This window comes from Sus scrofa, chromosome 16, assembly GCF_054392235.1.
Source record: "Sus scrofa isolate SSC_HxYL_T2T_F1_AM1 chromosome 16, Sscrofa_HxYL_maternal_Yorkshire_Landrace_v2.0, whole genome shotgun sequence".
NCBI lineage: Eukaryota > Metazoa > Chordata > Mammalia > Artiodactyla > Suidae > Sus > Sus scrofa.
Window position 1 is genome coordinate 34,849,138 of NC_139398.1, and position 20,426 is coordinate 34,869,563.

A 20,426-nucleotide genomic window follows, 5' to 3' on the forward strand; every position below is an offset into this window, starting at 1 on the left:
CCATTCATATTGTCACAAATGGCAAAATTTCATTCTTTCTTATAGCTGAGTAATATTCCATTGTATCTGTATATGTATGTATATATAACCACACCTTTATCCATTCATAATGTTATTGGGCGCTAGGGTTGCTTCCATAGCTTGGCTCTTGTAAATAAAGCTGCCTTGGACATGGTGGCACATATGTCTTTTCAAATTGTATTTTGTTTTCCTTGGATTAAGTAACTAGAAGTGGAATTGCTAGATTGTATGGTTTCTGGTTTTTGTTGTTTTTGTTTTTATGGTTGCACCTGCAGCATATGGAGGTTCCCAGACTAGGGCTCAAATCGGAGCTACAGGTGCCAGCCTATGCCACAGCCACAGCAATGTCAGATCTGAGCTGAATCTGCAACATATGCTGAAGCTCATGGTAATGCCAGATCCTTAACCCACTGAGCAAGGCCAGGGATCGAACTTGAATCCTCATGGATGCTAATCAGATTTTTAACCTGCTGAGCCACAAAAGGAACTCCACTATTTTTAATTTCTTGAGAAATCTCCATAGTGTTATCCATAATGACTGCACCAGTTTATATTCCCACCAGCGGTGCCCAGGTGTTCCCTTTTATCCACATCCTTGCTTATGCTTGTTATTTGTTGTCTTTTTGATAATAGCCATTCTGACAGGTGTGAGATGATACCTTATTGTGGTTTTGATTTACATTTCCTTGATGTTAATCATTTTGTCTTGTATTGTTTAACCATCTATGTGTTTTCTTTGGAAAAATGTCTATTTGGATCCTCTGCCCATTTAAAAATCAGGTTGTTTGTGTTTTTGGATATTACGCTGTATGTGTTCTCTGTGTATTTTGGATATTGACCCCTTGTCAGATATATCTTTGCAAATATCTTTTCCCATTCAGTAAGGAGCCTTTCCTTAAGACATTATTTCTTTCTTAAATATATGGTAGAATTCAACAATGAAGTCACCTTAGTGGGAAGATTTTAAATTATATACTTAATTTACATAATTAAACATCAAGATATGGGGGTTTGGCTCCAATTTCTGTTTTTTCATAAATTCACCCAGAAGTTCATTAATTGTATTGATCGACTCTAAGAACCAGCTTTTGGTTTCTCTTCTGGTTTTCTGTTTTTTGTTTTATTCTTGTGTATTCTCATTTCCTTCTGCTTGCTTTGGATTTACTATTTTCTCCTTTTTTCTAGTTTGAATTTTAGGTAATTCATATGAGGCCTTTTTTTCCTAACAGATACACTTAATGCCTGATTTTTCCCTTTGTGCTCTGCTTTAGTTGAATACCATGAATTTCGATATATTGTATTTTCATGTTTTTGGATTCAAAGTGTTGTCTAATATCCCTTATGATTGATTTTTTCTTTGACCCATAGATTATTTAGAATTGTATTTACTAATTTCCGAATGTTTTGGAAGAGGTATACTTCCAGATACATTTCTGTTATGGATCATATATCTTGTTTTATTTTTTGGTCAGTGAACATGTCTTCTATGATTTCTGTCATTTTAGTAGGTTTAGATTTGCTTTATGGCCCATAATGTGGTCTAGTTTGATGAATGTTCAATGTATAAAAGAATGTGCATCCAATTGTAGGGTGAAGTGTTATGTCAATGTTAATTAGCTCAGCTTGTTTGGTAGAGTTTTTAAGGTCTCTCTTTTTTTTTTTTTTTTTTTTTTTAGGAAGAGAAGGTCTTCTTGTTCCATTAGTTACTGAGAGAGGAGTGCTAAAGCGTATAGATATACATTTGCTGGAGTTCCTGTTGTGGCTCAGTGGTTAATGAATCCAACTAGGAACCATGAGGTTGCGGGTTTGATCCCTGGCCTTGCTCAGTGGGTTAAGGATCTGGCATTACCGTGAGCTGTAGTGTAGGTTGCAGATGCGGCTCGGATCCCGCATTGCTGTGGCTCTGGTGTAGGCCAGCGACTACAGCTCCAATTAGACCCCTAGCCTGGGAACCTCCATATGCCATGGGAGCGGCACTAGAAAAGGCAAAAAGACAAAAAAAAAAAAAAAAAAAAAAAAGTGTATAGATATATGTTTGCTCTAAGTTATGGGTTTGATAGTCCTTCTTTTATTTCATTTTTCTTTTTTCTTTTTCTTTTTTTTTTTTGGCCTCCTTGCAGCGTAGGGAGTTCCTGGGCCAGGGATCAGATCCAAGCTATAGTTGTGACCTATGCCACACCTGTGGCAACACTGAATCCTTAACCCATTGTGCCATGCTGGGGATCAAACCTTTGTCCTGGCGTTCCCAAGATGCTGCCAATCCTGTTGCACCACAGTGGGAACTCCTTCTTTTATTTCTATTAAGTTTGCTTTCATATTTTGAAGCTCTGTTATTAGGAGGATATACATTTAGGATCATTATGTCTTCTTGATCATTTGACTCTAGCATTATGAAATTTTCCTCTTTGTCTCTAGTTTTATTGCTTGTTTTGAAGTCCACTTTGACTTTAACATAATCACTCTAGCCTTCTTTTGATTATGTTTATATGGCACATCTTTTTTCCATCCTTTTACTGTTAAACGATTAGGTCTTTATATTTAAAGGTTTTTATGTGCTTTTTTTTTTTTTTTTTTTTTGTCTTTTTGTCTTTTTGTCTTTTTGTCTTTTCTAGGGCCGCACCTGCAGCATATTGAGGTTTCCAGGCCAGGGGTCTAATTGGAGCTGTAGCCACTGGCCTACGCCAGAGCCATGGCAATGTGGTATGTGAACAATGTCTGCAACCTACACCACAGCTTACGGCAACGCTGGATCCCCAACCCACTGAGCGAGACCTGGGATCAAACCCGCAACCTCATGGTTCCTAGTCGGATTTGTTAACCACTGAGCCATGACAGGAGCTCCTTATGTGCTTTTTAACACAGACTCTGCTGAATTTTGCTTTTATCTAATACAATTTGACAGTCTTTTCCTTTTAATGAGAATTTTTAGGCCATTTCCAATTAATGTAATTATTGATGAGGTTGGATTTAAACCTACCATGTTGCTATTTATTTTATATTTATCCCATTATATTTTTTCCTATTTTGATAGGATTAATTTTTGTTTTCCATTTTGTTCTCCATTATTATGTATTTTTTATAAAAGTGTGTTAGCAATTGCTTGAGGGTTGGTAATATACATCTTTAATGTAGCAAAATCTCTCTTCAAATAATATTTTACCATTTCAAATATATAGTATAAAACTGTATACTTTCATTACTATCTCCCAATCTTTGAGCTACTTTGGTCATGTCACTTACTTGAACTTATTTTACAAACTTTATAATATTATTATTTTTGCTTTATAGCCATTTATATTTTCAAGAGATTTAAACATTTAGAAAAGTGTCTTTTACATTTACTTTCATTTTTATCATATGTTGCACCCTTCACGTCTTAGTGTAGATTTAGATTTACATTTGTGTCATATTTGTTCTTTCTGAATAATTTCCTTTAACATTTCTTATAGTACGAATCTGATGGAAATGAATTATCTCAGCTTTTGTTCGTCTGAAAAAGTATTCCACCTTATTTTGAAATTTATTTTTTCTGGCTATAGAATACTAGATTGGCTTTTTTTTTTTTTTTTTTTTTTTTTTATCCCAGAACATTAGAGATGTTGTTCTGTGGTAGTTTAGCTCGGATGGTTTCTGCCATGAAGTCACTGATCTTTGTTTTCTTGTATTTTTTTTTTTTCTCATACAGATTTTATTCTGCCCTAGGTGGCTGTACTCCTTTCCCTGGGACTGTGAGCAAGAGGGCATTTTGTCCCTGCCCTAGCTCTAAACTGCTATTACTTGTTACTTTGTGGAAACTTGAGGCAGACAGCCTCTGCCAGAGGCAGGAGCTATTTGCCTGGGCCCTAGAGCAGGACATCATTTTTTCGTGACCATTTTTTTTTTCAATATATTTTCTGGTGTATGTTATAAACAGTGTCTTAACACATGTAAGTAATTCAGAAATTAATGTGTGTATGTAGTTTTACTGTTCAGAGTGTGTAGTCAAAATTATTTGGAAGCTACTGCTTTAGAGGGTCAGAACTAAGTGATAGATTTGAAATGAAATCTGCCACTTGCTCTTTGATTTCATGACAACACAATTTGGATGGTTCACTTTATTTCAGTGAGTAACCTCAATTGTAAGTGGACAGTGTTTTACAGTGCACGTTTTATTTAAAATTTTAAAGTATTTACATATTAAATACATTAAAAATATTAGATTTATATGCTTAAAATGTGAAGCAATATTTTGTTGGCTCTTTTATATTCTTAAATCCTTCCTTTTTTATAAGTGAAAATTTCCTTTTTCTTTTTAGAACCGTGAGGACGTGGGAAGTTGAAAATCCGAAGAAGCAAAAAAGTGTGTTTAAACCACGGACAATGCAGGGTAAAAAAGTAGTTCCTACCACGTGCACATATAGTAGAGATGGAAACCTCATAGCAGCTGCCTGCCAGAATGGAAGCATACAGATCTGGGACCGAAATTTGACTGTAAGTCAAGGACATTTAAGTCCACTTTTCTTAGAAGAGAACCACCTTATAAAGACAAACATCGTGTTAAAATATTATGAGGGTCAATTTCCTGAGTTTAGCCCTAATTTAAACTTCAGTATTAGTTGATAAAACATTGGAACTTTTGCAGTAAACAGCATGTTAGCAAACATTCCAGCTCAGTATTTTCCAATGTGTATTACATTTTGTTTTTAAAATAAACTAGATCTTTTGGTATATAATTTTAAAAGCACAATACACTTTATTATATGATATCTCAATATACTTGATTTTGAACGTGAAGGATTGGATGGTAATATCAAACAATACTAAGCAGTGAGCTAGAAAATATCCTTTAAAAGATTTAAGAAAACCATGAAGTAACCATGATGAGCATCCATCAGTTGTTATGCAATTATTTCTATAGCAATTTAAACAATATTCTATTCTGATATTCCGTGATATTCCATTTGAATAGGTTTCAGGTTTTCTCTTTTCAGTTTCAGGTCATTATTAGAATAAATAAATTTTGGAATTGGAAGGGATCATAGAATTCTATAACCATAGAAATAATGAATATAAAATCCTTGGGCTAATTCTGTGAATTAGCTTTAAAAAGGGCTTTTGTGTTTATGTATAGATGATAAAGCACGAATTTTTCAATGATTCTAGATTACAAGTGTTAAATGAAAACCTGTACTAATGTTGTAATACAAATGGGTTATCTTATTTTAATAAAAGGTTCTAGTCAAATTATTAATAAAGATTTATTAAGTACCTACTAGACACTCGAAATACTGTAGACTATCCCAAATTCCTAACTTCATAGAGTTTACATTCTCGTTCTTTTAAAAAATTATAAAAATAATATTGTTTCATATAAAATTGCACGTCAAGCATTTACATTATGAAAGGGGCCCTAGGAAATGAAGTTGTCTTTTCAGGCAGATGAGTTAGAGTCAGTTTTCTTGGAAGAAGGTAAAAAGTAATGATAGGGAAAAAAGAATCCATGTTGATAATGCTGGAAATATCTTTGGCATTTTCTGTTTGTCAGATCTTTTTATTTCTGTTTTCATCTCCACTATAAACCCCATAAAGCTTCATAACAGCTCAGAGATTTTAAAAATCCTTTGAATTGTAAACTGTGTTTTAAGCAAGCAATAAATTTTTTAGTAACTGGCTTTCATCTTCTCTGGATGCTGTTGATTTAAACATAGAAATTCTAAAACATGAGTTTTCTTATGTAGTTTTAATAGTGATGTATTTGGTATAGTGTATATGTGTATATATACATATATACATGAATGTGTATATAATATATATATGTATGTATGTGTGTATATATAAACATATATATGCCTTTTTCTTAGAGCCCATGTATTTCCATAAAGTTGAATAAAGGTTTTAAAGACTGGCGTTACATATCTCTTGAAATAATTAGTATATCTCCTACCCAGTTGTGTAGAAAACAAAGCTATCTGAATGCCAGTATCCCCCATTGCAAATCTTTTAGGCCATTCTTCTAATCACAGTATTTGATCCTATTTAGTGAGAATTTAATGATGCATGAATATGTAGTTTATTATACTACATCCTATTCATTATATTTCATTCATATTTTTACATTTATGTGTTTGTATGTCACCTGGAAACAAATCAAATTGAGAGGGAAAAACTTGCTAGCAGGAAACAATTTTATTTAAAAATAGATTAAAAAATTTCTTAACTATTACTTCAGCAATAACAAATCATCTACAGGAAGACACTAAAGCTGAGGTAAGAAAGCCTAATAATGTTTTTTTTTCCACACACTAGCCAAATAACTACATGGAAAATAATGGTCAATACATATGTTTCGTGACAATTAAGTAAAGCTGTCGTAATTGCCATATTTAAACTTAGAATTCTCCTTGGACCAGCTTGAACTTCAGCAAATGAAATGAAACGTATTTCTTTTCTTAGAAGTACGATGTCCATCAATGATAAATTCCTCTGTTTTCAAGCCCTACTTTTATTCTAGAATTACACTGGCTAGTATGGTAGCCACTAGCCACATTTGACTGTTTACATTTAAAGTAATTTAAATAAAATATAATTAAAATGTCAGTTCCTCAGTCATACTAGCTACTTATTAGACAGTACAGATAGGGAATATTCTCATCACTGCAGGAGGTTCTATTGGACATTGCTGCCCAAGAGAACTGTGTGTCCAGCATCCTTCTCAGTCATATGATGGATGATGGGCTGTCTTTCAGTTTGATAAGATCCCTTCAGGTAGCTTCTGCAGGTCTGCATTACTTACCTGTCCCCTCACCCCCCATAACTTGAGCAACAGCAAGGAGGCCAGTGCTTGGTTGGAGTCAAGTGAGGGTGGTGCAGAATACAGGGAGATGACATTGGGGAGGTAACAGCATGCCTTCTGACTCAGGGCCTTGGCATATGTTGAATCCTTCTGCCTCCAACCTTCTTCTCTTAGGTGTTCACATGATTTTTATCCCTCACCTCTTTCAGTAATTTGCTCAGATTTTGTCTTTTCATCAAGGTCTTTCCTGTCTCCACGCTATATACAATTCCAACTTTCACCCCACCAGTGGCACTCTCTAGCCCTCTTATTTTCTTCCAGAGTGCTGGTCACCATCTGACATACTGAACTAAATATTTGCTCGTTTATTGCTGTTTCCCTCCAGTAGGATATTGGCTTCATGAGGGGAAGGGTTATTGTCTATTTTGTCCCCCGTTGTAGTCTCAGAGCAAATAACAATATCTAGTATTTAAGAGATTCTTAGTGACTATTTGTGGCACTGAATGATTGAATGAATGTATTCTGAACAGGTAATATAAAATGAGACTGTCAGTTTATTTCTAAAAAGTCATTAAAAATAGTAGCATGAAGATCTTTGTTACATGAAATATAATGAAATAGAGATATGAGAGAGGGAGGGGGAAGGGAGAGAGGGAGAAGTTGAAGTAATTTTTGATGTATCCTTATATGAATAAATGCATCATCTATATTAATATAGGTGGGTTTTTAAAAGCTGTTTTCATGTATCTCTCAAGTGTAATTTCTGGCTTTTAAAAGATTCCAGCTTATGTAGTCTTATGAATACCTAGTAACCTTTTCTGTTTGTATAAAAATACCTACCAAATTCTTTGGACATATTTTGCTCAAAGCTGTGTTGGACCTCTTTGAAATCTATCAAGAATCTACAATATGCTAGACCCTTTACTAAAAGTACATGCTGTACTTCCTTGTATTGCAGTCACTATTTGTTGACTAAGATTTTGGCAGGAAAATGCAGACCCATTATATTCACGGAGTTTTGCCTTCCCTAGACACAGGTGGTGGGAGGGAATAATATTTGAAATTTGATTTGGCAATAGGGTACTACCAGCAACTTGACCCACTCTTCACCTGACTGCCTCCTACTGCTCCTTTGGCCTGCCACCCTAGCCCAGATTCTAGGGCAGTCCTTTTAGGAAAATGATCACACACTCCAACCCCTTATCAGGAAAGCCTCAAGCCCGTGAGCTACTGCAGAGCTGTTTCTCCAGCGTGGTGGTTTATCAGTGCCCACATTCTCTCAGCTGTGCTAGAAAATGGTTAGTATCGTTGAGAGAAAGCTGGGGCAGGAGCTAGTAATTACATAGGAGATAAGCTTCTGGGCAAACAAGCCCCTGGTGAGTAAGAGAACGGAGTATGAAGGAGAAAGGATACAGGAAAAGAAGTCACCAGTTGTAGCTTGCGTCCAATGTTCCACAGTTCATTAAATATCTCCAATCCCCTTCTGATAACTCAAGGTTAGGCTGATTTATGGCCTTCTACACTTTTCCTTTTATTAATATATGTTTTATATATATCTATAAAATATCTCTCTAACTATATATAGACACAGATTCAAATGTTTTTATATAGAGAGAATATACAGTGTGCTTTTTTATACTTGAAGGTATAACATGGACAATTTTATAATAGCAGACACAGCTCCCATTGGCTTTTTTCAATGGAATTTTCTCATTGGCTTTATTTAAGTGGAATCATAATTTTGCACACATAATATATAGACTTGTTATAAAATAATAATTATTATTACTACTATTATTTTATTAATTGCATCTTTTCTACTTTCCTTATCCAATCTCTACCCCCTAGGGCTTGTAGATTACCTGATATATATCTTTCCACACTTTTTCCCATAGCTCTGTATCTGTGTCCATCTAGCTAGCTAGCTAGATCAGGAACATTTCGCCTGGTCTTTTTGAGCACCTACCACCTCACCAAGAATGAGACAAATGATAAAAAGGTGTCTTTTCCCTTCTTTTTGCAAAGGCTGATAGCTTAACAATAATTCACAACTTTTACCCACTATTAGTTGTTCAAATTAAATCAGTGAAATATTGACCACTGGGGGGAAAGTACATTACAGAGGAAAAAAAATGATATTTTAAAAACAATTTTTAAAAACCAAGTGACTTAGAAAATTGTTCTAGTACCTTCCTTTGAGAAAAAATGGTGTTCTTTCTATTAAAAAATATAAAGAGTCATGTTAAAAATACACATATGGATTTTCATCTTTTCATTAGGCCTAATATTTGGAGTTTAGAAAGTATATGTGGATAGCTAAAAGTCTACTGCATAATTCTCTAGCACGTTTTGTAAATGACACCTGAGACATACAATTGCATTATACATCCTTGAGACTTCCTGACCCTCAGTGCTGAGCTTCCTAAGCTCTCTGTAGCCTCATTTTACTTATTCATGAACTGAAGGCATGATCTCCACCGTGTCAGATTATTCTCAGGATTATATTAGGTAATGGATTTCAAGCACCCAGAACAGGACTTGCACATAACAGGTTTTCATAACTGTTGGTCTTCTTCCTCCTTTCTTTTTAGCTTCTAGGCGATTTACAGTTTTTGTAGAGGGGTAAAATTAGATCTCAGGATGCTGTTTAACTGTGGCTGTGAAAGTGTCATGAATTTGAGTTTAACAGATTCTTTGGTGACTAAAAGTATGATTTAGCAAAATAAGAATGTAGATCCCTGCTAGAGCCAGTCATTCATTGTATGAAAATACAACCACCATCAATAACCTAGAGCTCTCTGTATTCATTGATTAGTGTGCTTCAGTAGATATGAATTATAATTATTTTTAAATAAACATTCAAGGGAAAACATACGACATATAGCTTATTCTGTAGTGTTTTTAACATGAGTATTTTTCAAAGCTCGCTTTGTAAAAAAAAATGTCATTGATTCAGAGTACAAACAGACCACTAAAACTATGTGAAATTACTTGTAGGCCCCAAAGTTAAGTTCTAATTTGTCAGTTATTTTAGTGAAAGTTTTAAAGTTTTACTTCTAATGCTGTCTTGTAAAATGTCACGTATTATTGGAAGCAACCTTTCAAAAAATGAGAGTATACTGGTTTTGAAAAAATTAGGTTAAAAGTTTTTCTTTTAAATGTAGATGATTCTTATCCTTATTTTTTGAGGGCAGAAATAATAGAATAATTGAATTTAAGACTTCAAGTTATGCGTGGTAACTTAAACACATTCATTCAGTTCTGCTCCTTCCTGAAACCCCACTAAAATGACAGGAGAGGTATTTTTAAACGCGTAAACCCACACAGACAAAAAGAATTAGAGAGGAGATGACAGTAGAAAAGAGAAGTCAAGACACTTTTGGAAGCTAGAAACCAGATGGGTGAATGCTAACTGACTTGCCCGACTAGAGGAAGCTGAAACCATAGGCTGGTTCAAGCCCATGCAAGACAAACTCATCCCGCAGTTCCCTCTTCTACCCTATGTGGCCATTTCCTGTTCTTCTCTCACCTTCCCTCACTGCCGCTGAAGACTGAAGAAGTATTTTTGGGACAGATCTGTTAGAGGGAATTTGTATTCCAAGCAAAGCTGAGATAAGGTGAAAAAAATCTTCATCTAGAACAGTGTTTCATCTCCCCCTCCTCTGATATTACTATTACTGTTATTATGATGACTATTACTGCTATTGTTATTATTATTAGTTTTTACTGAGTTTTTACTGTGAATCAGGCAGCGTTTAAAGCATTTTACATGTAATATTGTATTTAATCCTTACAGCAATCTCGCCAAAGAAGCAGTATTACTGTCATTATTTTACAGATAAAGAAACTAAGACAGAGAGAAGCTGTAATGCCTACCCAAAATTACAGTTCGTAAGTGGCAGAACTAGGGTTCAATCCTAGGCAGTCTGGTGCAAGTGCCATTCCAGGGGTCAGTGAACTATGGCCCTTGTGCCAAATCTAGCCCAGCACCTATTTTTGTATGACCTGCAAGCTACGTTTTTACGTTTTTAAATGCTTGTCTTATTTTCCTATGACTGCTCTAACAAACATCACAAACTTAGTGGCTTAAACAACATAAATGTCTTATCTTACACTTACATAGATTTTTGCAAGTCTCACTGAACTCCAAGTCAAGGTGTTGGTGGGATCATGTTCCCTTTTAGAGGCTTCAGGGGAGAGCTCATTTCCTTGCCTTTCCAGTTTCTAGAAGCTACCCATATTCCTTGGCTGGTGGCCCCCTTCCTCCATCTTCAGGGCGAGCAATAGTGAATTGAGGCCTTTTCACATCACAAAACCATGACCTTCTCTTCCACTTCCCTCTTCCGCTTTTAAAGACCCTTGTGATTACACTACGCCCATGCAAATAATCTCCCTATTTCAAGATCAGATGATTAGCAACATTAATCTGAAGTTTTAATTCCGCCTTGCCAGGTAAGATAACATACTCATAAGCTGCAGTAATTGGGAGGTAGGAATCTCTTGGGGGGGGCACTATGCTGCCTACCACAATGGTTTAAAAGAAATTAAAATAAAAATATTTCATGACACATGCAAATTACATGAAATTAGAATTTCAGTGTCCATAAATAAAATTTAATTAGAGCATCCTTGCTCATTCATTTTTGTATTATCTGTGGCTGCTTTTGCATTACTGTAGCAAAGCTGAGTAGTTGCAACAGATTATCTAGCCCTTCAAGCCTAAAATATTTACTGTCTGGCCCTTTATAAAAGATTTTGACCTCCTGACATAGTGTTTCTAATCAGCTTTTTAGTGCCTTACTTTTATGTATTTATGGACAGACAAGGATCAATTGACATTTGAAGAAGTCCTCTAACAGGAAATACAGAAACTAAAGTAATCTCAGAGAGGGGAGAGAGAGAGAGAGAGATAATGTGGGAATCAAAGAGTATTTCAAGGGAAAAAAATTCCTATAGTTAATATTCTCAGAGAGAAAAGAGAATATTGCAGCCATGAAACTAAAGAAGAATTCTACAAAAAAATTGTGAACCCTAAGAGTTCAAGAAAGCGCTCTTGGAAAATAAATAGATGATACTAGAGGGAAAATCCATAGGAGTAGTGAAAGATATAGTCAAGGAAATCTTGAAAGTAGAACAAAACAGTGAGAAAGCAAAGATAGACTTAAGGGTCAATTTAGGGCCCAACATTTGACCAGAAAGTTTTAGAAAGAGAGAAGAGGAGAGAGAATGCAGTTAGGTAAGAAAGGATTCTGACCATTCCCCACCTCCCTCACAGTCTCAGAACTGGAAACATTTTTTCCCACATAGGAAAAGCGCATCAGATGCTCAGCATGATGAATGAAAAAGACTCCCATCCAACCACACATCATGAAATTTCAGGACACTAGTGTTATAGAGAAGATCCTAAAAACTCAGTGGAGAGAAAAGTGGGAAACATGTAATGGAAGGATATTGGAGCCCTCTAATTTAGGATGTTGCTAAGACAGTTGGTCGACATGTGTAAGGTCATGGACTCTTAGCTCAATAGGGAGGGAATGAAGACAAGGGGGCCGATACGTGGAAGGAAAGTAGAGAGATCACGTGATTCATTCCACAGCCGATATTAAGCACCTTTTCTGGCCCAAGTCCCATTCGAGGTTCTGGGGATAGTACGGTGGACAAAACAGACACCTCACCTACTTTGCTTTCAAAGGCCCTGAAGAAGCTGGAAAACTGGTATTTGGACGACTTATCAGAAGACATTGTACAGTCTCTCTCAGTGTTTTTTTTTTTTTTATCATTGTAATGAAGATTTTATTTTATTTTTTAATTTTTTTTAATAATTTTTTTATATTCCCACTGTACAGCAAGGGGGTCAGGTTATCCTTACATGTATACATTACAATTACATTTTTTCCCCCACCCTTTCTTCTGTTGCAACATGAGTATCTAGACAAAGTTCTCAAAGCTATTCAGCAGGATCTCCTTGTAAATCTATTCTAAGTTGTGTCTGATAAGCCCAAGCTCCCGGTCCCTCCCACTCCCTCCCCTTCCCATCAGGCAGCCACAAGTCTCTTCTCCAAGTCCATGATTTTCTTTTCTGTGGAGATGTTCATTTGTGCTGGATATTAGATTCCAGTTATAAGTGATATCATATGGTATTTGTCCTTGTCCTTCTGGCTCATTTCACTCAGGATGAGATTCTCTAGTTCCATCCATGTTGCTGCAAATGGCATTATGTCATTCTTTTTATGGCTGAGTAGTATTCCATTGTGTATATAGACTACCTCTTCCGAATCCAGTCATCTGTCAATGGACATTTGGGTTGTTTCCATGTCCTGGCTATTGTGAATAGTGCTGCAATTTACATGCAGGTGCACGTGTCTCTTTTAAGTAGAGTTTTGTCCGGATAGATGCCCAAGAGTGGGATTGCGGGGTCATATGGAAGTTCTATGTATAGATTTCTAAGGTATCTCCAAACTGTTCTCCATAGTGGCTGTACCAGTTTACATTCCCACCAACAGTGCAGGAGGGTTCCCTTTTCTCCACAGCCCCTCCAGCACTTGTTATTTGTGGATTTATTAATGATGGCCATTCTGACTGGTGTGAGGTGGTATCTCATGGTAGTTTTGATTTGCATTTCTCTTATAATCAGCGATGTTGAGCATTTTTTCATGTGTTTGTTGGCCATCTGTATATCTTCTTTGGAGAAATGTCTATTCAGGTCTTTTGCCCATTTTTCCATTGATTGATTGGTTTTTTTGCTGTTGGGTTGTAGAAGTTGTTTATATATTCTAGAGATTAAGCCCTTGTCCGTTGCATCATTTGAAACTGTTTTCTCCCATTCTGTAAGTTGTCTTTTTGTTTTCTTTTGGGTTTCCTTTGCTGTGCAAAAGCTTTTCCGTTTGATGAGGTCCCATGGGTTTATTTTTGCTCTAATTTCTATTGCTTTGGGAGACTGACCTGAGAAAATATTCATGATGTTGATGTCAGAGAGTGTTTTGCCTATGTTTTCTTCTAGGAGTTTGATGGTGTCCTGTTGTATATTTAAGTCTTTCAGCCATTTTGAGTTTATTTTTGTGCATGGTGTGAGGGTGTGTTCTAGTTTCATTGCTTTGCATGCAGCTGTCCAGGTCTCTCAGTGTTTTTAAGAATTAAAAAAAGACTTTCTAAGCACCAAATTCAACTACTTTTTCGTCTTTGTTCTCCTTGTTGACAGTATCACTCTTTGAAACAACCTTTTCTCCTGCCAGCTTCCTTCTTGCTCTCTAAACTCCAGGCAGTGTGGTGGCCTTGACATGCGTGACAATGGCTACCTTCTCATTTTTATTATTCTCAGCCTCCTTCCTAGGCTGTGTTTCCCACTGTCTCCATATTAGAGTAAGAGAACATCGTCTTTCCTGGTCTCTTGTCAAGCAGATGAACAATTTGAGTCGGATCACATCACTTACAGTGATAGCTGCCTGAATCTGTTTCTCTTAATTCCATCCTACACATGCTTCTGTGCTCTGAAGGCACATTCAGTTGCCTGTGAAACAACCCCACCAGGATGTTAAGCTCAAAATACCTGGAACACAGCTCCTCGTTTCCTTTAGAACTCACTCTTCCTTTTTGACTTCACTTTTTCTTTTTTGTTTTTTGGTCCGGCCTGTAGCATGTCGAAGTTCCTGGGCCAGGGATCAAACCTGTGCCACAGCAATGACCCAGGCCACTGCAGGGACAAGGCTGGATACTTAACCTGCTGCACTACCAAACTCCAGACTTTGCTATTTTTCTTAATTTGCAATTTTTCCATTTAGAACTCCAGAATATCCTCTATCTCCTGTAAATTTCATGTTTTAGTGTGTCCCTCACATCTGCCCCCTCAATTCCTCTCCTTTGCCTTCAGGCTACTTCAGACTTTGATCACCTCTCACCTGTGTTGTTGGATATCCCTTCTCCATCCATCCTGTCTGGTATACCCCATTTAAATCACATTCAATGTAGTAATCACTGCTTTGGTGCTGACCACATACCGAATATAGTTCCCATTTCCTCAGACTGACACTTATAGCCTTTCAATTGGTCTTTAACCAGCTTTTGAGTATCTTCTACGACTTTCTCCATAAGTAGAAAAACTTTTTTTTAAAATCAAATCTGTTCCCTCCTGATCATCCTTTACCACTTTGATGAGCACTGACCACTCTGCCCCCTCTCTCCTGAAGCCCCTGCTGCTGGTGGAGATCTCACCATCAAAGAAGGCCAGAGTACAACCTAATCTGATTTTAAAAAGAAGTGTTTTTTTTTTTTTTGTTTTGTCTAGTTTTTTGTCTTTTGTCTTTTTAGGGCTGCACCCCTGGCATATGGAGGTTCTCAGGCTAGGGGTCTAATCAGAGCCACAGCTGCCGGCCTACGCCAGAGCCACAGCAATGCCAGATCCGAGCCACGTCTGCAACCAACATCACAGCTCATGGCAATGCTGGATCCTTAACCCACTGAGTGATGACAGGGATTGAACCCGCAACCTCATGGTTCCTAGTCGGACTCGTTTCTGCTGAGTCACAACAGGAATTCCTGTTTTTTTGTTTTTTGTTTTTTTTTTCTTTTAATCTTCTAGTCCATAAATACAGCATCATGACTGTGCAATAGCATTATGGCAGGAATGGTATCTGATTGGCCTTGTGCAGTATCCTTGTGCAGTATTGGCCAAACTTACGCATGGCCTCAATGCATAGACATTGACTTATAGGAGGAAAAATGTAACTGATAAAAATAATATGTGAAAAAAATTCTTGGGTTTAGGAGTTCCCATTGTGGCTCAGTGGTTAACAAACCTGACTAGAATACATGAGGACGTGGGTTCCATCCCTGGCCTCGCTCAGTGGGTTAAGGATCTGGCGTTGCCATGAGCTGTGGTGTAGGTCACAGATGTGGCTCAGATCCTGGGTTGCTTTGGCTGTGGTGTAGGCTGGCGGCTAGAGTTCTGATTGGACCCCTAGCCTGGGAAACTCTGTATGCCACAGGTGTGGCCCTAAAAAGACACACACACACACACACACACACACACACACACACACACACACACACACACAATTCTTAGGTTTACGTGATCGTATATTGACCAAAGTTGCTCAGGGAAGCCCAAAGAAAAATTAAAATTGAGTTAACATAGAATTTTAACTTGTAAGTAAAAGCTGAAGAATCCTGCCTTAAATGTGATAAGGGTCAAACATTTCTATGAATATTTATGGATGTGTGTTGATACTTAGGACAGAAAAAAAGGAAATCGGTCATGAACTAAAAACCTACAGCTTAAAATATGAGCTGCTGTTATGGAGTCAAATGTATAAACATCATAAGGAAGCAGTTAGTGTAATCTTATATTTTCATTACATTGAATAAAGAAACCAGAGGGACTGTAGAGATTATATCAATGTTATTTTTGTCACTATTTGGTAACTTGAATTTAGTCAAGATAGTAAAGTGAAAGTAATTATGAAATGTTTGTAAAAAAGATAAGACACTTTTATCTGCATTTTCATAATCATGATTAGAGACAATCATTGTGTAATTCTGTTTTCAATTTTATAAGATATGTATCCAAAACATGGCTCATAATTTCCACTGAAAACCTGGTCCCAGGCTTTGTCTTCTTTAATTGCCTTCAAAGAAAGTTTATTTGGCTATTTTTTCTGATTAAAATAATCCATAGTTGATTTTAAAGAATTCATCCCAGTGTTCCTGTTGTGGCTCAGCAGTAACCAACCTGACCAGTATCCATGAGGATGTGGGTTTGATCCCTGGCCTCACTCAGTCGGTTAAGGATCTGGCATTGCTGTGAGCAGTGGTACAGGTCATAGATGTGGCTTGGATCCTGCATCACTGTGGCTGTGGTGTAGGCCAGCACCTACAGCTCCGATTCGACCTCTAGCCTGGGAACTTACATATGCTGTGGGTGCAGCCCTCAAAAAGACCAAAAGAAAAGAAAAGAAATCATCCAAAATTAGAAAAGCATATGGTATGAAGATAATAAGTCACTTATAGCTTCACTACCCAGAGACAAACATTTCTAGATTCTTTTCTGTACTCAGACATAAGGTGTGTGGGCCTTGCATATGTGTTTTTTTCAGTGTATTAGGTTTTTTGGTAGCCCTAATAATTAATACCCCTTCCCCCTACATGGGTTCTAAACAAATTAAGAAATAAGACTAATCACTAAAGCATAACAGATGAAGGCCAGAATCCACCTTTGTTATAGATAGTGAAGGAGGATGGAAGCCAAAAGTGCCTGCTGACTTAACTCCTGGAATTGGACAGATTTGCCCAGCTAGGCTTGCCCCAGGAAGACTCAGGACAGGGAGACGCAGAGGATAATTACCCCCTAAGCGAGCTTTCACCCAGGAGGGAAGAGGGGAGAACTGAGCCAAGCACTCTCAGTTCATTCCCATACTCACAAATCAGATTAATAATAAAGTATCTTCCTGACCAGGGAAGAGACTGAGAACTGGGAAAGTTTGGGGTGGGAGGATGTCAGATCAAGTACTGTCTTGGAGGCTGTGTAAAGAAGTTTGGACACTCTTTTGAAGGTAATGAGGGCCATTAGACAGATTTTGGAAGAAGGACAGTATCTAAGATGCATTTTAAAAACACTCACTCTGGGCATTCTGCAGGGAAAATAACTACAGGGGAAGAAAGGTGGAGGCAAGGAGCTTGGCGAGGGGCCAGCTGTTGCAGCCCAGGTCACTTTTTGGACAAGGGTGGTAGTGGTGAAGGTGATGTTGGATTCTGAAGATTTTTTGGAGCTAGAATTGACAAATGGGTAAAATTTAATGGAGAGAGAATTTTTTCATACTATGTTAAATGATGCCTTTTAAAATAGTTGTACACTGGTATAATACGGATATCTTAACTTGGAAAATAATTCCAGAAAACACATTTGATCAACCTCTTTCATTGTGCTTGATTTTCTAATGGTAAGTAGGCTGTGTAAGCACTGAGAATTTGGATTGCATGAAAACTTGCTTTGATTTTGTGTTATTTTAGTTAATTTTGGAGAGCTAGTTTTACTTCTAATATTATCTTGTGTCAGTTGGCAACATGAAGTAAATGCTTCCTACTTCTTAAAAAAAAAAAAAAAAAAAAAAAGACTTTTAGTGCTTTCCATAGCACAACAAAGCCCTTTGTGGTTGTCTAGATAGGGCTGTTATGTCGTCTAAAATGGTCAGACTCTGCAGGATGGCTATAGTCTCTCGAAAGCCTATATAAGGGATGCCTCTCTCCAGGGGAGATATTTCCCGAGCCATGTTTCTCAGCTTCAGGACAGCTATGATTTATTTTGTAAGCTGACGAGGCCAAACATTACTGCTTTAACCACTATAAACAAAATAGTAAATGTTAAATGTTCACTCAATAGAGCCACTAGTAGGGCTTTTATATACAGAAAGTAGTGTCTGAGCCAAACATGTAAAACAGTTCTCTGCTCTGCATGCATTCTCTTTCAACTTACTCTTTGATTCATTGCAACTGGAGAAGTGATGTAACCGGTGATGATTTGAGCTCCCAGACTCTTGGTGCAACAGTGAATCTTCCTGTTTTGTTTTTCAGGATTTTTTGTTTTGCTTTATTTTGTTTTCCATCTTCTTTCTTCGTCTTCTAATAATTCCAGCCTTACCACATTTCTTAAGACTTCTTAGAACCTTCTATTTTCATTTTAAAGGGCATTGCAAGATTCTCTTAAACCTCAGCAATTTAGAATATTTTAAATATTTACCAGTTTTGTTCCTTATTGGAGATTTTGTGGCTTTCAGCTCTTTCCTACAAAGTAATGCAAGGATCATATCTTAATTCAGAAGTATTTTTAAAGTTACCACTCTATTTATAGTTAATTATATAAAGAATTACTCTCACTCTAAACTGTCTGATAAAGAATTATTCTCACTCTAAACTGTCTGATAAAGAATTATTCTCACTCTAAACTGTCTGATAAAGAATTTTAATTTTTGCTATATATGTTTTACCCTGGGTAGAAAACCCAGATGCTTGTGGGACAGATGGTCAGGAAGCCAGTTGCCGTGTACATCATATGGTAACCCTATTTTACTCAGAAAAACGTTTTTTAAGGTTTTATTGAAGTATAGTTGATATACAATGTTGTGATAATTTCTGCTGTACAACAAAGTGATTCAGTTATACATGTATACACATCCATTCTTTTTTAGATTCTTTTCCCATATAAATTATCACAGAATATTGGGTAGAGTTCCCTGTGCTATACAGGAAGTCCCTGTTAGCCCACCATTCTATATACCACAGTGTGCATATGCCAGTCCCAAGCCCCCAGTCCATCCCTCCCCACTACCTGTCTCCTTTGGTAACCAAAAGTTTGATTTCAAAGTCTGTGTGTCTGTTTCTGTTCTGCAAGTTAGTTCATTTGTATCCATTTTTTAGGTCCCACATATAAGTGATAGCATATGATGTTTATCTTTCACTGTTTGACTAACTTCACTTAGTGTGATAATCTCTAGGTCCATCCATGTTGCTGCAAACGGCATTATTTCATTCCTTTTTATGGCTGAGTAATATTCCATTGTATATATGCACCACATCTTTATTTATTTATTTATTTATTTTGACCGAAGCATTATTTATTTATTTTATTATTTTTTTTCTCCACTATACAGCATGGGGACCCAGTTACACATACATGTATACATAATTTTTTCCCCCATTGTCGTGCTGCATTTTAAGTATCTAGACATAGTTCTCAGTGTTATACAGCAGTTTCTCATTGTAAATCCATTCCATGAGCAGTAGTTTGCATCCGTTGACCCCAAGCTCCCAATCCCTCCCACTCCTCCTCCTCCCCCCGGGCAACCACAAGTCTATTCTCCAAGTCCGTGATTTTCTTTTCTGTGAAAAGGTTCATTTGTGCTGTATATTAGATACCAGATATGAGTGATATCATATGATATTTGTCTTTCTCTTTCTGACTTACTTCACTGAGTATGAGAGTCTCTAGTTCCATCCATGCTGCTGTAAATGGCATTATTTCGTTCTTTCTTACGGCTGAGTAGTATTCCATTGTGTATATGTACCACATCTTCCTAATCCAATTGTCTGTCAATGGACATTGGGGTTATTTCCATGTCTTGGCTATTGTGAATAGAGCTGCAGTGAACATGCAGGTGCATGTGTCTTTTTTAAGCAAAATTTTGTCCAGATATATGCCCAAGAGTAGGATTGCGGGGTCATATGGTAGTTCTATGCATAGATTTCTAAGGTACCTCCATACTGTTCTCCACAGTGGCTGTACCAGCTTACATTCCCACCAACAGTACAGAAGGGTTCCCTTTTCTCCACACCCCCTCCAGCACTTGTTATTTGTGGACTTATTGATGATGGCCATTCTGACTCGTGTGAGGTGGTATATTGCAGTAGTTTTGATTTGCATTTCTCTAATAACCAGGGATGTTGAGCATTTTTTTCGTGTGCTTGTGGCCATCTGTACATCTTTCTTGGAAAAATGTGTATTCAGGTCCTTTGCCCATTTTTCCATTGGGTTGTTGGCTTTTATGCTGTTGAGTTGTATATGTTGCTTGTATTTTCTAGAGATTAAGCCCTTGTCAGTTGCACCATTTGGAACTATTTTCTCCCATTCTATAAGTTATCTTTTTGT

The 20,426-nt window shown here is 37.0% G+C and overlaps 1 protein-coding gene and 1 long non-coding RNA gene across 3 annotated transcripts in view; one reads left to right on the plus strand and one right to left on the minus strand.

Annotated features, from left to right (window-relative positions):
* The window catches only part of WDR70 (WD repeat domain 70), a 290,519-nt gene that overhangs the window by 183,348 nt on the left and 86,745 nt on the right, over nt 1-20,426 (plus strand). For both annotated transcript variants that reach the window (XM_021076961.2, XM_021076962.2), the window contains exon 10: nt 4,317-4,491. In XM_021076961.2, the coding sequence (XP_020932620.2) occupies nt 4,317-4,491 (175 nt within the window). The remainder of the gene's footprint in view (nt 1-4,316; nt 4,492-20,426) is intronic.
* LOC146395506 (uncharacterized) lies at nt 9,903-17,896 on the minus strand. The gene is made up of 2 exons (XR_014831190.1): nt 15,745-17,896; nt 9,903-15,107 (listed from the first exon to the last, which is right to left on the minus strand). It is a non-coding gene; the product is annotated as an uncharacterized LOC146395506 (long non-coding RNA).